The following is a 14,297-nucleotide window of genomic DNA, read 5'->3' as shown; positions in this document are numbered from 1 at the left end:
TACCTCAGCGTCAACAGTAAGAGGCTGATTTCAGCCAAGCTAGGCCGACTAGTCCAGCATAGTAATCTTTCATGCAATGAAGAGTGCACATCAAAATTACCATTTTGTTTCTTTTTGTTGTTGTTTTTTACCTATTTGTCATATTAAGAAATTATCCAGTATCTTTGGGTTTTGATTTACTAATCTGCAAAATGGAGAGAATTGCAGCCATTTTTTTTTTTTTTACATGACCGAGACACATGAGAATTAACCAATCAATGTCAGTGTCCCAGCCATCTGTGTAAAGCTGATGATGGACACCTTTACACAGCAGAGAAAATATATCTGTGGAAATGTGTGTCCTTCATGGAATCCCTGAGGGGACCCGATTAACCATCATCTTGTCCAACTCATTGATTTCAGAGATAGGGAAGCTGAGGCACCCCCAAGGTTACATGGTGGTTAACGCCCAAAACAGAAGGACACAGATGAGCTGACATAGATAACTGTTCGTGCTACTCATTCCATACTAGTCACATGCTTCAAAAATAAACTATTTCAAGTACTGCAATTGGTCAGCTTTCCTCAGAACTGTCTCCTGGTTATCCACATTAACATGGAGGTGATTCTTGTTAAAGGCAAGCTTTGAAAAGTTCTAAAACTCGCCATTGTAAGACACACACAATTTCTCTGCTAAGAGAAGTCTTGATTGAGTCTGCCCTCAGGATGTGAACAGTATAGAAAACTGATGATTTGTGGGTAAAACGAGGGGCAGGGTTTGAAAGATATGAAGGAAGGGAAAAGAGATATTGGGAAACAGGTAAAAGCAAGGACGGGGGCCGGGCGCGGTGGCTCATGCTGTAATCCCAGCATTTTGGGAGGCCGAGGTGGGTGGATCACAAGGTCAGGAGATCGAGACCATCCTGGCTAACATGGTGAAACCCTGTCTCTACTAAAAATACAAAAATTAGCCGGGCATGGTGGTGCATATAAAAATAGTCCCAGCTATTCAGGAGATTGAGGAGGGAGAATCGCTGAACCCGGGAGGCAGAGATTGCAGTGAGCCGAAATCACGCCACTGAACTCCAGCCTGGTGACAGAGCAAGACTCCATCTCAAAAAAAAAAAAAAAAAAAGGCAAGGACAGTGCTGGCTGCCACATACGAACATATGTTCTCCAGCCATGGACGTGGGATCCAGGAAGTTGCACGTTTGCAGCAATCACCAAATTTTCATAATGGTCAAGGGACAGTTCATTTAAATGATTGATGAGGTGGGTTGAGTTAAAGGAATTAAACTAGTAGAATTATGATGATGCTAACTAAAAAAGGATATACAGACTTTAAAAGTTTATTATTTTATATTAATGAACAATTTGATTTTTAAAGTGGTATTCGCATTTTAACAAAAGAGCAATGAAACGAAACTAACCAGTTTTACAAAGCATTGGATATCGTGATGTAGAAGTTTAAACTTTCACTCAATTTTAAAATATTAAAATGGTTTGAATGTGTGAAAACAGGGATACCAATTTTAGAGCATAATGAAATATACTTTACACAACATTTTCTCTTAAGACAAGGACAAACAATATTTTCTTATTCATAACTTTTTTACACACTGCAAATGGTGCTGATCATTTCGAGGAAAGAGTCGTAGCGATCTTGATATATGATATGTAGTGTGGCATATTAGACATTTTCAAGTTACTTTTGAGAACAGTATTTTTCAGTGACTAACATGTACATTCTCAAAATCATGTGGCTTTAATGCATACTCTTTGGCCAGAAATTTTACTCCTGGGAATATATTCTAAAAAATGGTTCAAAAGCAGAAAATAGCTCTTTGCATAAGAAAATGTGTGTAGCATTGCTACTTATGATAGTGAAAAAAAAGACTAGACCAATTCTAATTTCAAAACAAAAAAAAAGAGAGGAATGGTTAAGAAAACTGTGATATGTAGACACATGTGGGAGACCATTATTCTGCAGGCATTTAAAACGAGAAAGAAGACTGAGAAAAAAAAACAAAGGCTGGGAAATTATTACAAAATACTATTAATGGCAATTGATGTATACAAATCTTACTTCTGCATAACAGTTGTATACATATATAAAGTTTTATTGGATTGGAAGAGAACTTGAAATAGGTAATATGATACAAGCTTATCAATGACTTACAATTGCCATCTTATATATTTAAATTCATTTAATAATATCTTGAATTAAATGATCTTTAAGATAGCTGGAAAATTGGTTAGTCATAATTTTTCTTAAAATATGAATATCTTCCAATTTTAATAATAGATACATCATTAGTAGTCTTACATTGATTTACAGGAGTAAACTATTTCACACTCTTAAGTCATACGTGTCTGTAATTCTTATGCGCTCTAGTTTTAAATATTCTATCCACAGACTGTTGAGTGAAATTTCTAAGAACACTGTTAATAAAGGTTTCCAATTAACAGAATCAAAGCTTACAGTTTTAGTACTGTGAGTACCTAGTCTTATGCCAGATAGACAAGTAGGATAGAAAGGGGGTGGATAAAGAATTTAGGAAGTGGGTGAATCATTGACTCATAGACTGAGAGGAACCTCAGAGTTATCCATCCGAGCTTGGACCAGTGGGGTTTCTATAGACAATTTGCAGAAGAGATTTCAGCCTATCAGTAATCCACTCGTAACTATGGAAATCTAAGAGCTGGTCGTAATGTCTAAGGACATGGATCTAATAGCTAATTCAGTAGTCATCAAACAGTCACTTATATAATTGCCACGCAAATTCTGATTTTACCCTGTAGCTGTCATTTAGAAGCGAGTGTTTTTGAAATGTATTATGAGTGATTTGTATGCATTTCTCCCCTAAAAGGTAAAGTTTAGGTAGTCAATATAAATTACACTGAGTTTATATATTCAACAAACGTGTTAACTTTCATTCATTGAAAATATTAATGTGGGTATATGGGATGCTAAGGCTTGTCATTTCCAATATTATAAGTATCTATTACAGATACTGGTCTTGATGCTTAGTTTAAAAAGAAAAGAAACTCTTTCGAGAGTTCAGTGCACTGGAAATTTCTACCAATGTTTCTCTTCTAAGGTAAAATGTTACATGTTACCCGGATATTGTTCGTTGCATTCCAAAGTTCTGTTTTCTCTTTTTAAAAATGCATGTGTTTTCTCCACATTGAGAACAGAGAATGTTAATTCAGATGTAGCATGGGATGTCTGCCTATTGATATTTTCCTCTGTGCTGTATGTGAAAATGTTGTCTGTGAAGGAGAGGTTGAAAGAATGAATGTGGATACTTTGCTGTGAAACTAAATGTGGTTTATTTTCTGCTTGTATGAGAAAACGCTGGAGATTAAGGTTGTATGCAGGTGTCTATATTTCCTATTCCAGTGGTTTGCTGTCTATGTTCTTACCTTATTCCTGGCCTTTGAAAAATCAATGGGACCAAACCCTGACTTTTCCTTAAAGCTTGAGCAGACTAGATTGTAGACATGTTCAAAACATTTGACCTTGGTTATTTTCCTTTAATTTGAAGCTCCCTTTAAATATTTTAATTATTAATCCTGCAGAAACCCTTTATTTGGTTTTTTTTTTTTTTTCTTCCTCTTGGTTTTTTACAACAGGAAATATTAAATGTCAAGAAAAGTACCATGCCATTATCCAAATTATCTTTTAATTAGTACCAGTTTAAACATTGATTACATTGAAAATCATTTCATTTCAGCCACAGCGTCCTGTGTTTACTCATGAAAATATTCAAGGTGGGGGGGAACCGTAAGTATTCTTCTTATCTTCTAAATTCGAGACTAACCTTGACCCACAAAATGGACAACTGTACTAAAATGTAAGATGTATGGCTTTGCAAGTGAAAGATCAAAGTAACTAACATGAGGCCTCCTAAATTACAAGAAATTATAATAGTCTCTCCATCTTTTATGACAGTGATCAGAAACTATTATTAAAAGAACCCATAGTTCTCTGAGATTTTAACTGATACACTAGGAAAACTTTCCAATGCTTCAGTGATTCCTGAGATGGATAACTCTGTCTCCCTCTCTGCTCTGCTGGCTGTGTAACAAGTCACTAGGAGCTTCAAAGACATACAGAACATGTTCTAACCTTACATCTACACCCACTGGGTGACTGTAAAAGTGGACCTAAGTGTAAAAAAGACCTAAAGTGATCATTCCGTCATTCCAAAGTGACATGCTTAGAAGGGTCATTTGAAAATGGCAGTATTAAAACACTCACTCTTACTCAGTTACATGCTACTACTTCCACGGCACCAGGAAAACGCCTTTTCAAACTTTCCTTTCAAATTCCTTCTCCTTTCTGATACATGAGTTAAATCAGCCTGAAGGTGTCACCCGTTGTCTTGAAGATTCTCTCTGTGTGTTTCTTTTTCGGGCCCATTTTGTCCCTGAGAGACGTTCAGGAGTTAAAAACTGCCTGTTGGCCTCTGCCCGTGTACTGTGAGCCAAGAGCGACACCCCTGGGAAGGCTCACTCATGGACCTAACCCTTTCCCCGGTATCTGAGCACACACCGGGGATCCTGACCCGCTGCCCACACTCTGCTAGCCTGGAGCAGAACAGGCTACCAACAGCCTCCTCGCTGAGGCAGGTCCTGGCATGTGGTCTGGTTCCTTTATCACCATCAAGTCCTTCCTTGCTCCTCACAGACCTGAAACCTAGCACAAAGCATCTCCGGATGAGACTGGCTCTCACAGAGTGCAGCCAGAAAGCTGTTCTTATTGCGGGAAAGTCTGTATTTTGGAAAGAACAGGTTAGCAGTGATAATCATTTAAAATCTCACTTAAGGTTAGGTGCAGTCACTATGCCTATGATCCCAGCGCTTTGGAAGGCCAAAGCCCAGGAGTTCAAGACCAGCCTGGACAACATAGCAAAACACCGTCTCTACAAAAATAAAAAGTTGTCAGGCGTGATGGCCTGTGCCTGTAGTCCCAGCTGCTCAGTAGGCTGAGGTGGGAAGATCACTTGAGCCAGGGAGGTCAAGGCTACAGTGAGCCGTGATTATGGCCCTGCACTCCAGCCTGGGCAACAGAGCAAGACCCTGCCTCAAACAAACAAACAAAAAGATTGCTTAATTGGAAAATACTAAATACAACTTGTAATTCTAAAGTTTTTTTTTGTTCTCATATTTACCCAAACGATGATAAGCTCACATTATAAAAAATAAATTCCAGCGCTGTTTAGGTTTATTACATTACCAGCATGTTATACTAAACAGCTTTTAAAGTGTCTGTGAATGAAAGATACGTTACATTTTCAAAGTCCTGATTTGTACATTAGAAAACATTGTTTATTAAATTTATATTTGATTATAGCCTGAATTAGTGGGATTTTAGGGTGTTGCTTAGTTGCTGTCATTTAAAAATAAGTTTTGAGCAAAAGTAGGAACATAATGTTATGTCACTACAATCAAGAGCTTTAGTGAAATATGTTCTAGAAAACATTGCAGGTTAGAGAGGGCTTCCAGTCTGGGTCAGCATTTCCGGTTTAAAAGACACCTTTCTTTTTGAGGCATCCTTACCCCACCACCGTCATTCACCTCACCAACACATCTTTCAGAACAGCATTTATTCACATTGGATTCAACTTCATTTCCTGTTGTGCAGCACTGACTCTGAAAGCCAGTAGAGGCAGGAGGATTTCCTGAAGGTGTGTTTGTGTTTTCATAAAACTCCGTGGCTTTTCTTTTGTTTTGTTTTTGTTTTTGTGGACTAATTAAACCAGAATGGTAAATACACGTGGACAAACACGCTGGCTTTCATCAAACACAAATGAAGCAGGAGTCCGTGCCAATTTTGTTGCATTAGCTCTGAGACCTTGAGATTCTTTCCGGCAGCTGCGGTTTGCAGCCTTAGGTCACCGGTCTCCATCAGTGGTTGGAGATGAGCCTGGGCAGGATTCAAGCCTGAGAAGCTCAATAAAAGAATCAGTTTCCCCAAAGTAAGAAGTGTTGTGTATATCGACCAACACAGCAGCCCGGGGACGACCGTCTCTCTCAAATGTGAAATCAGAAAAGGGACCGTGAACTTTCCACACAGACACACAAAAGAAACCACCCGTTCACCTGAGCAGCCTCCAAGTCAAATTCTTAACACAAACAACAAAATAAATGGACTGCCCCTACTCAAGCTGGCCACATGCAAACATCCCAGTCAGGTGACGTTTGTGTATTCCACACCTGCCTGCCTTTTTGGCCACTGCCCTGGGCTGCCAGCTGCCTTTCTCTGCCCTTCCCCACAATCACAAACCCCTTTCTCAAGAAAACGCCTCAGAAGCCCATACTCAAAAGAATGTGAGTGGCTATCAGGTCCACTGGAAGGATGAAGTTTTAACAGTGGACGAAGCCTCTAATGTTGACATTTCAGGCTTTGGTGCCAGGCCAGGGAAAACAGTCTTTTCTAGGGGATGGTGCTGGGCACCCCCTGAAGTCAACTCTATCCAGCTCCCCCAATCCAAATGGTGGATGAACTGGGGGGAAGCCAGTGGGTCACTGTTGCTTATTAATGACATAAGATTTGCGTTTAAATGATAGAATAGTTTTGTTCTACCAAAATATTATTTTCTGATTCATAAAGTAATTAAAAATAAATCATTCTTGTTCCGGAGCAGTAGTCAAGATTATCAACTTTTTAAAGTTGGCATGAAAAAATCTAAAATGCCCTAGAATGTGGTTATTATTTTCTCACATTAGCAGAATGACATCGCTGTTACAAAAAGCAGCAGAAACAGATTCCTGATTTTTAAAAGTCTCGCTCACAGTACTGGTAATGTTTTAGTACTATTATGAAGAAGTTTTCGTGCTAACTGTCTATCAAATTCTTCATGACCTTCTCAGCTACAGTAATTTCTGCCTTCATTTTCCAAAAACACCAGTCCATGTTACTGTTTATTATAATGCATGGTATTTTCTTACCACAAATTCAGTGTCTGAATTCATTATTGATCGATTTCTCCACAGTATATGCTGTCAAAGAATTCAGGCAGGGAAAGGAAAGTGGTAGCATTCTATAAATAATTCTTTTTTATATAAAATTATTTCAAGAGAGAGTTTGAAAATCAAATACAATTTTTCTGGGACTCATTTTAAAAAGAGACTTATGTCTATAATCTGCTTGAAATTGACTCAGTAATAACTGCTTATAGAATACATCTACTCAACTTCATAGGCTAATTACATCAAATTTTCCAACTCTCAGAAAACACTGATCCAAACTATAACATTAAACTGATCTAAAGAATTCCTCTTGGAAAAAAATAATAATTTTCCTTTGTATAGTAATTCACATAGAGTGATTTAAAAGACAAGGCTGAGACATTTCGTCTATCTCCATTTAGAACCTTTGAAAATTCAATTCTCAAGCCCCCATTATTTGCTTCTGATTATGGCTAGCTAAAACTGTGATTTCTTCTTGTTTTTAAACAGTTAAATAATACAAATATCTCTTATTTTATATTTTGTACTATAATGTCTGAATGATAGACATTAGATGGCTGGACCATTCAAATGCGGGTCTGACTTACAAATGTTAACATATTTTAACCCAATTTATGAATGTTACAATTTTCATGGATATTCCTCGTGAGTTTCAAAATGTTGTTAGAGTGTTCTAATGCCTGTGAAGATCTAAATATCGCTATTTTCATGCTTACAAGGCTTGTACCATCCAACAGAATGCTATTTACATGTTTACCAGGCTTGTACCACCCAAAAAAATGTTATTGACATGCTTACCAGGCTTGCACCACCAAATAGAATGCTATTTACACTCTTACCAGGCTTGTACCACCCAACAAATTGCTATTTACGTGTTTACCAGGCTTGTACCACCCAATAGAATGTTAAGAATAGGAATGTTAAAGGAAGAATGAATATTGTCTATCTTCTATATGTCATGAAGGTGTCCACGTGTTTTTAAACATCTTCCCTTGTCCTGTTTAAGGTTTCAGGCTCTGTATAACTATACTCCTAGGAACGAAGACGAGCTGGAGCTCAGAGAAAGTGATGTAATCGATGTGATGGAGAAGTGCGATGACGGCTGGTTTGTGGGTACGTGCGCTTCTTCTTCAGGCACCTGCGGTATTTTGTAATTTGCTTGCCTTTGCTCACTTGCATGGTTTGCTGTGATAGCCAAACTTCCTTCGAATTCGTAATGCCTTTGATCGTTCAGATATTCATATGCACAATGTAATCCCAAGGCTATTGCATTTTTAATATAGTTTAGTAGTCACTACTTTAGCTACATGTGATTTTCTGCGAGCTTTATTTCCAAGTCAACTGAGAGAAGAAAATTTCTTTAAATAGCAGAAACCAGGAAAGATTGAGATCTGAGAACAACAACAACAGTCACCAGAAGAGAAATATCAATGCTCCGTGCTGTAGAAAATGTTAGTTGTCCACAGTGTTAATCTAATTTCAGAGGGAGTGAGATTAAGTGAACAACTCCCCCATTTCCTAGGTCTGACGTAGATGCCCGAACATTCAGTGACTCACCTTAGCTCTGGTTCGTGATGGAAGCAGAGAGAAGTTCCATCTTCCTATGTAAAAGGCAACTTCCTTTTTCCCATCCTAAAAAGAAAAAAAAAGACGAGCGGTCTTCTGACAAAACATTTGTCAACGAAAGTATTTTACACTGGGACACAGAGAGAGGTGAAAAGGAAACACAGGTGGCGGGGCAGAGAATGCAAGAGCGGAAAGGTGAGAGGAGAGGAGGGCTCACTCTAGACATCCATCCGTGGCAAAATCATGAAAGAATTGAGGCCATGGTGCAGCCACAAGCCTCTTATTTTATTTCCATTAAAAGACCAAAAGACCATGAGAAAAACCTAGAAAATAGTCATTGGCCGGGCACAGTGGCTCATGCTTGTAATTCCAGCACTTTGGGAGGCCGAGACAGGTGGATTACCTGAGGCCATGAGTTCAAGGCCAGCCTGGCCAACATGGCGAAACCCCGTCTCTACCAAAAACACAAAAATTAGCCAGGCATGGTGGTGGGTGCCTGTAATCTCAGCCACTCAGGAGGCTGAGGCAGGAGAATCACTTGAACCCGGGAGGGGGAGGTTGCAGTGAGCCAAGATAATGCCATTGCACTCCAGCCTGGGCGACAAGAGCGAAACTCCATCTCAAAAAAAAAAGAAGAAGGGGGAGGAGGAGGAAGAGGAAAAGGAGAAGGAAGAGGAGGAAGAAAAGGAGGAGGAAGAAAGAGGAGGAGGAAGGAGGAGGAGGAGGAAGAGTAGGAGGAGGGGGGAGGAGGAGGAGGATGGGGAGGGGAAGGAGAAGGAGGAGGAGGAAGAGGAGAAGGAGGAGGAAGAGTAGGAGGAGGAGGAGGAAGAGGAAAAGGAGGAGGAAGAGGAGGAGGAAGAGGAGGAGGAAGAGGAGGAGGAAGAGGAGGAGGAGGAAGAAAGAGGAGGAGGGGGAGGAGGAGGAGGATGGGGAGGGGAATGAGAAGGAGGAGGAGGAAGAGGAGAAGGAGGAGGAAGAGTAGGAGGAGGGGGGAGGAGGAGGAGGAAGAGGAAAAGGAGGAGGAAGAGGAGGAGGAAGAGGAGGAGGAAGAGGAGGAGGAGGAATAGGAGGAAGAGGAAAAGGAGGAGGAAGAGGAGGAGGAGGAAGAAAGAGGAGGAGGGGGGAGGAGGAGGAGGATGGGGAGGGGAAGGAGAAGGAGGAGGAGGAAGAGTAGGAGGAGGGGGGAGGAGGAGGAGGATGGGGAGGGGAAGGAGAAGGAGGAGGAGGAAGAGTAGGAGGAGGGGGGAGGAGGAGGAGGAAGAGGAAAAGGAGGAGGAAGAGGAGGAGGAAGAGGAGGAGGAAGAGGAGGAGGAAGAGGAGGAGGAGGAAGAAAGAGGAGGAGGGGAAGGAGGAGGAGGAAGAGGAAAAGGAGGAGGAAGAGGAGGAGGAGGGGGGAGGAGGAGGAGGAGGGGGGAGGAGGAGGAGGATGGGGAGGGGAAGGAGAAGGAGGAAGAGGAGAAGGAGGGGGGAGGAGGAGGAGGAGGTGGTAGTAGAAATGTAAAATGGCTTGCCTAGACAAGGAAAAAGAAAAACAGTCCTCAAACCAAGGCAGTATGCGCCAGGATATAGGAGAGAGATGAAGCTTTAGAGACCCTTATCCGCTCCATCTGCACTGCCTAAAGAAGAATTTAGCGCACCAATTTTTACGAGAAGTTTCTGAACCAGAAACCAGGGGTGACCATAATGATGATGGCCATTTGTGAGTGTGGTTAAACACACCATGTTAGAAATCATGATCATGCCAGTGATGGAACTCCCACACACAAACAGTGCTTAATCCTTTTTTTTCTTTAATGATTTGTAAATTGTTGAAAAATTGTATACTTGATGGAGTCTGGCAGTGCTGTTTTTAAATAAAGGATGTGGCACTGAGCATGATCTTCTATGAGATGATAAAACTGGACAGTGACAGCCTGCAGATGATGCCTTCATGTCGCACCTGTGTTGCGCAGGCTGCTGGTCACTGAGAAGCTTTGCTCTTAGGATTTTCCACTCACCCTGTCACCTGTCAGCCTCGCCTTGATCCCTCGCTCCCCGCTCTGGTGTGGCAGCCTTGGTGACTGAGCTCCTCTGCCCACCTCCTCAGCAAGGCTCTTTCCCTTCAGATTGGGAGGCTCAGCATTTCTGCCTAGGGTGCCATGATGGCAGTGCATTTTTTATGCTGGAGGGGCAGTGACAGCGTCAGGCAGCCAACTAAAACTGCTTATTTTGTCTGCCTATGGGCTTCACGTGAGTTGCCTACCTTCTTTTCCAAACCCCTTGGGACTTGCTGTCTTCGCGAGGCCTTGTAAATGCGAAGTATTCAAGCCCATGTGTATGAACCGATATTGTTGTTACCCCCCTTTCATTACTCACTTCTGTTTTCAGGGACCTCAAGAAGAACCAAATTCTTTGGTACTTTCCCCGGAAACTACGTCAAGAGGCTGTGAATCGCTCTCCCTCCTTCTGTAGGCCACCTGCCAGCCACGCACCTGCGTCAACGCCTGAAACACCCTGCAGGCCTCCCGTCGTCATGCCTTACGGTTTCCAATGCACCGTCACCATCTCCACCTGCCACCAAACCACCAGCAGAGTAACCGCCGCTGCTGTGAGCCTGGGGGCGACATGGCAGGCTGGCCCCCTCCGTGAAAGTGTGGATTCCTACTTCCTGCTCTAAGCTTTGACACGTCAAAATGTGGGATCAGAAAGAAAATCATGATACTTAAAAATGGTCAAATATTTGAGGCAAAAAAAAAAAAAAGTGTCTCCAGGGGGCTATTTCAACACCTCCCCCCAGGCGATGTTCTCCCCAAAGACGACCAGAAAATTGTTTATTGGGAAATGCTGTGGTTTGCGTTTTCACATTCTTAGCTTGGCAGTGTATATTCTTTTCACAAGTTTGCCTAGTGTCTTGGTTTACACAATATGACAGCTGTAACTGTACTTTAGCTAGTGTTTGCCTGCACATACATGTTGTAATATGCACAGTGATTACCACCTTTAAAGCAAGAGGAGGAAAGTTAATTTGGATGAGTGTGATTTTGTTGATTGAATGTAAGTTTTCAAATAGGAGTCTTTTTCTGCAAATTTTTTGCACTTTTTAGAAGTGCAAACAGTAAATGAATAAGAGCCTTCAGTAATAATCATGACAGTACAAGAGGCTGAGCTAGACTACAGGGAAAAACTATTGTGTTGTAAAGTTGCATCGCTATTTTATATTAAAATGTAATGATCAGCATCATGAACAATGAGCTCTTAGTGTTTTATTTATCTGAAAAAATGTAAGTAAAAGCAGTGTTAGTGAGAGGTGCAAAGAATTATTCTAACATAGACACTTGAAAGTATCTGTAAGCAATACTAGTAGGTAAGATTTCACTGTGTGTACACATACACATTTGAGATTGTATGAGAACATATAATCCATATGCGATGTTGTACATTTTATGGAAATGTAATAGAATCTCACACATTATTTTATAGAAATAGAGTACAGAAGCATCACAAGTATTAAAGTTGGTTTTAGCAAGGATTATGATTAATACAATTATTTTTACTATAATAATTATTTTTCTTCTATGGAACTCAGAATCCTGGCTACATTTGAGGACAGGAATATGTTGAGCCTGATTTTCCTGGTGTGTGTAAAATATTTCCTAGGAATAAATTAGGCACTTTTTAGAAACAATGTTAAATCATTCAGGTTTTATTTTCTGCCCTGAAGCAGAAATTTACAAAATGATGTTGGGACCTGGAAGGTTTAATATAGTTCACAGTGCCTGAATTACACATACTCCAAGAACTAGCTTTGTATTTCTTATGACTTTGCATAAGAACTATTCATCTTTGGATCTTGAGCACCTTATAGATAAAACTTTTTATGGCATTTCTTTCGTGGACAGTGATTGATCTTTTCACAATGTACGTAGTCTTTAGAATTTTGTACATATGTTTGCTCTTTTTTTGTACAGAATATTTAGTTTAGTTGTTGAGAAAACAGGGGAGTTTCCTAATTTGGTCTTTATCCTGCGACAACACTTTCAGCAGACTAGCCTCTCCCTATCTCACAGATCACAAGCACCCCTAGATAATGTGATTCTGTCAGATAGCATTTATGCAAAAATCTATGAAGTTAAAAGATCGTAGAAGCCAAACTGAAATGTACATATCTACTGACTGATGACAAGGGAATTTCATTAGGAAGAAGGTAAAGCAACATCATTGAGTAGGCTACCTTGATTTCTGTCAAGTTCACAACCAGCTTCATATTTTAAAGGCTTCAGGTTTGAAATTAAGTCAACTGCATGCAGCTTTGCTGATAAATGAATAATTCTCTTTGATGCCATTTATGAGAAAAGACTTCAATATCTGTTGCCTGTCATATTTAAGAACAATTACTGTTTCTACTCTCTGTATCTGATTTTAAAAGGAAAAAAAATTCATACCTGGCTTCCAGGTAATTGACTTTGAATTCTTACAAGCAAAGGTCATTGTGTTTTTCTTGAATAGACATCTAATAAATTTTGCTTGGAAGTATACTTCGGTTTTTCTTCTTGACATTTATCTTTATATAAATCGTGTATTTTATTCCAACTTGTTAAACTAAAGAGAAAATGCATTTTGTTGTGTGTTCTTTTAACACAAAAATGGAGAAAAGGTGTGTCAGCATCAGCTCAGAGAAGAAATATTTTTAAACCCACCTATCGGGGGAAATCCCACCCCCGATATTCAATGTGGGTTCTTTTCTATTTCCCTAAGCATCAGCTGATCTGAGAAATAAAGAGAAAGAATACAAAAGAGAGAAATTTTAAAGCTGGGTGTCTGGAGGGAGACATCAGATGTTGGCAGGTTCGTGATGCCCCTGAACTATAAAACCAGCAAGTTTTTATTAGCGATTTTCAAAAGGGGAGGGAGTGTATGAACAGCATATGGGTCACAGAGCTCACATGCTTCACAAGGTAATAAAATATCACAAAGCAAATGGAGGTAGGGTGAGATCACAGGACCACAGGATGGGGCGAAATTAAAATTGCTAATGAAGTTTCAGGCATTGTCATTGATAACATCTTATCAGGAGACAGAGTTTGAGAGCAGACAACCTGTCTGACCAAAATTTATTAGGTGGGAATTTCCTCATCCTAATAATCCTGGGAGCACTACAGGAGACCGGGGCTTATTTCATCCCTTCATCTTCGACCGTAAAAGACAGCCACCCCCAAAGCGGCCATTTCAGAGGCCTACCCTTGGGGCCATTCTCTTTCTCAGGGATGTTCCTGGCTGAGAAAAAGAATTCAGCAGTATTTCTCCTATTTGCTTTTGAAAGAAGAGAAATATGGCTCTGTTCCGCCCGGCTCACTGGAAGTCAGAGTTTAAGGTTATCTCCCTTGTTCCCCGAACATTGCTGTTATCCTGTTCTGTATTCAAGGCGCCCAGATTTCATATTGTTCAAGGACACATGCTCTACACCCAATTTGTGCAGTTAACACTATCATCACAGGGTCCTGAGGCGACATACATCCTCCTCCGCTTACGAAGATGATGGGATTAAGAGATAGTAAAGACAGGCATAAAAAAAAAAGGGGGCGGAGCAAGATGGCCGAATAGGAACAGCTCCAGTCTCCAACTCCCAGCGCGAGCGACACAGAAGACCGGTGATTTCTGCATTTTCAACTGAGGTACTGGGTTCATCTCACTGGGGAGTGCCAGACGATTGGTGCTGGTCAGCTGCTGCAGCCCGACCAGCGACAGCTGAAGCAGGGCGAGGCATCGCCTCACCTGGGAAGCGCAAGGGGGAAGGG

At 40.7% G+C, this 14,297-nt stretch overlaps 1 protein-coding gene across 11 annotated transcripts in view; it reads left to right on the top strand.

Moving 5' to 3' along the window:
• Nucleotides 1–13,037, top strand: part of SORBS2 (sorbin and SH3 domain containing 2) — a 237,125-nt gene extending 224,088 nt beyond the window's left edge. For all 11 annotated transcript variants that reach the window (XM_073017778.1, XM_073017779.1, XM_037994454.2 and 8 more), the window contains 3 exons: nt 3,717–3,766; nt 7,964–8,070; nt 10,891–13,037. In XM_073017778.1, coding sequence (XP_072873879.1) covers nt 3,717–3,766; nt 7,964–8,070; nt 10,891–10,952 — 219 coding nt within the window. In that variant the 3' untranslated portion in view covers nt 10,953–13,037. The remainder of the gene's footprint in view (nt 1–3,716; nt 3,767–7,963; nt 8,071–10,890) is intronic.
• The last annotated feature ends 1,260 nt before the right edge of the window (nt 13,038–14,297 follow it).

Source organism: Chlorocebus sabaeus, chromosome 7 (genome assembly GCF_047675955.1).
Source record: "Chlorocebus sabaeus isolate Y175 chromosome 7, mChlSab1.0.hap1, whole genome shotgun sequence".
Taxonomy (NCBI): domain Eukaryota; kingdom Metazoa; phylum Chordata; class Mammalia; order Primates; family Cercopithecidae; genus Chlorocebus; species Chlorocebus sabaeus.
The sequence above is the reverse complement of the archived record's forward strand: the minus strand, read 5'-3'. Positions and strand labels throughout refer to the sequence as shown.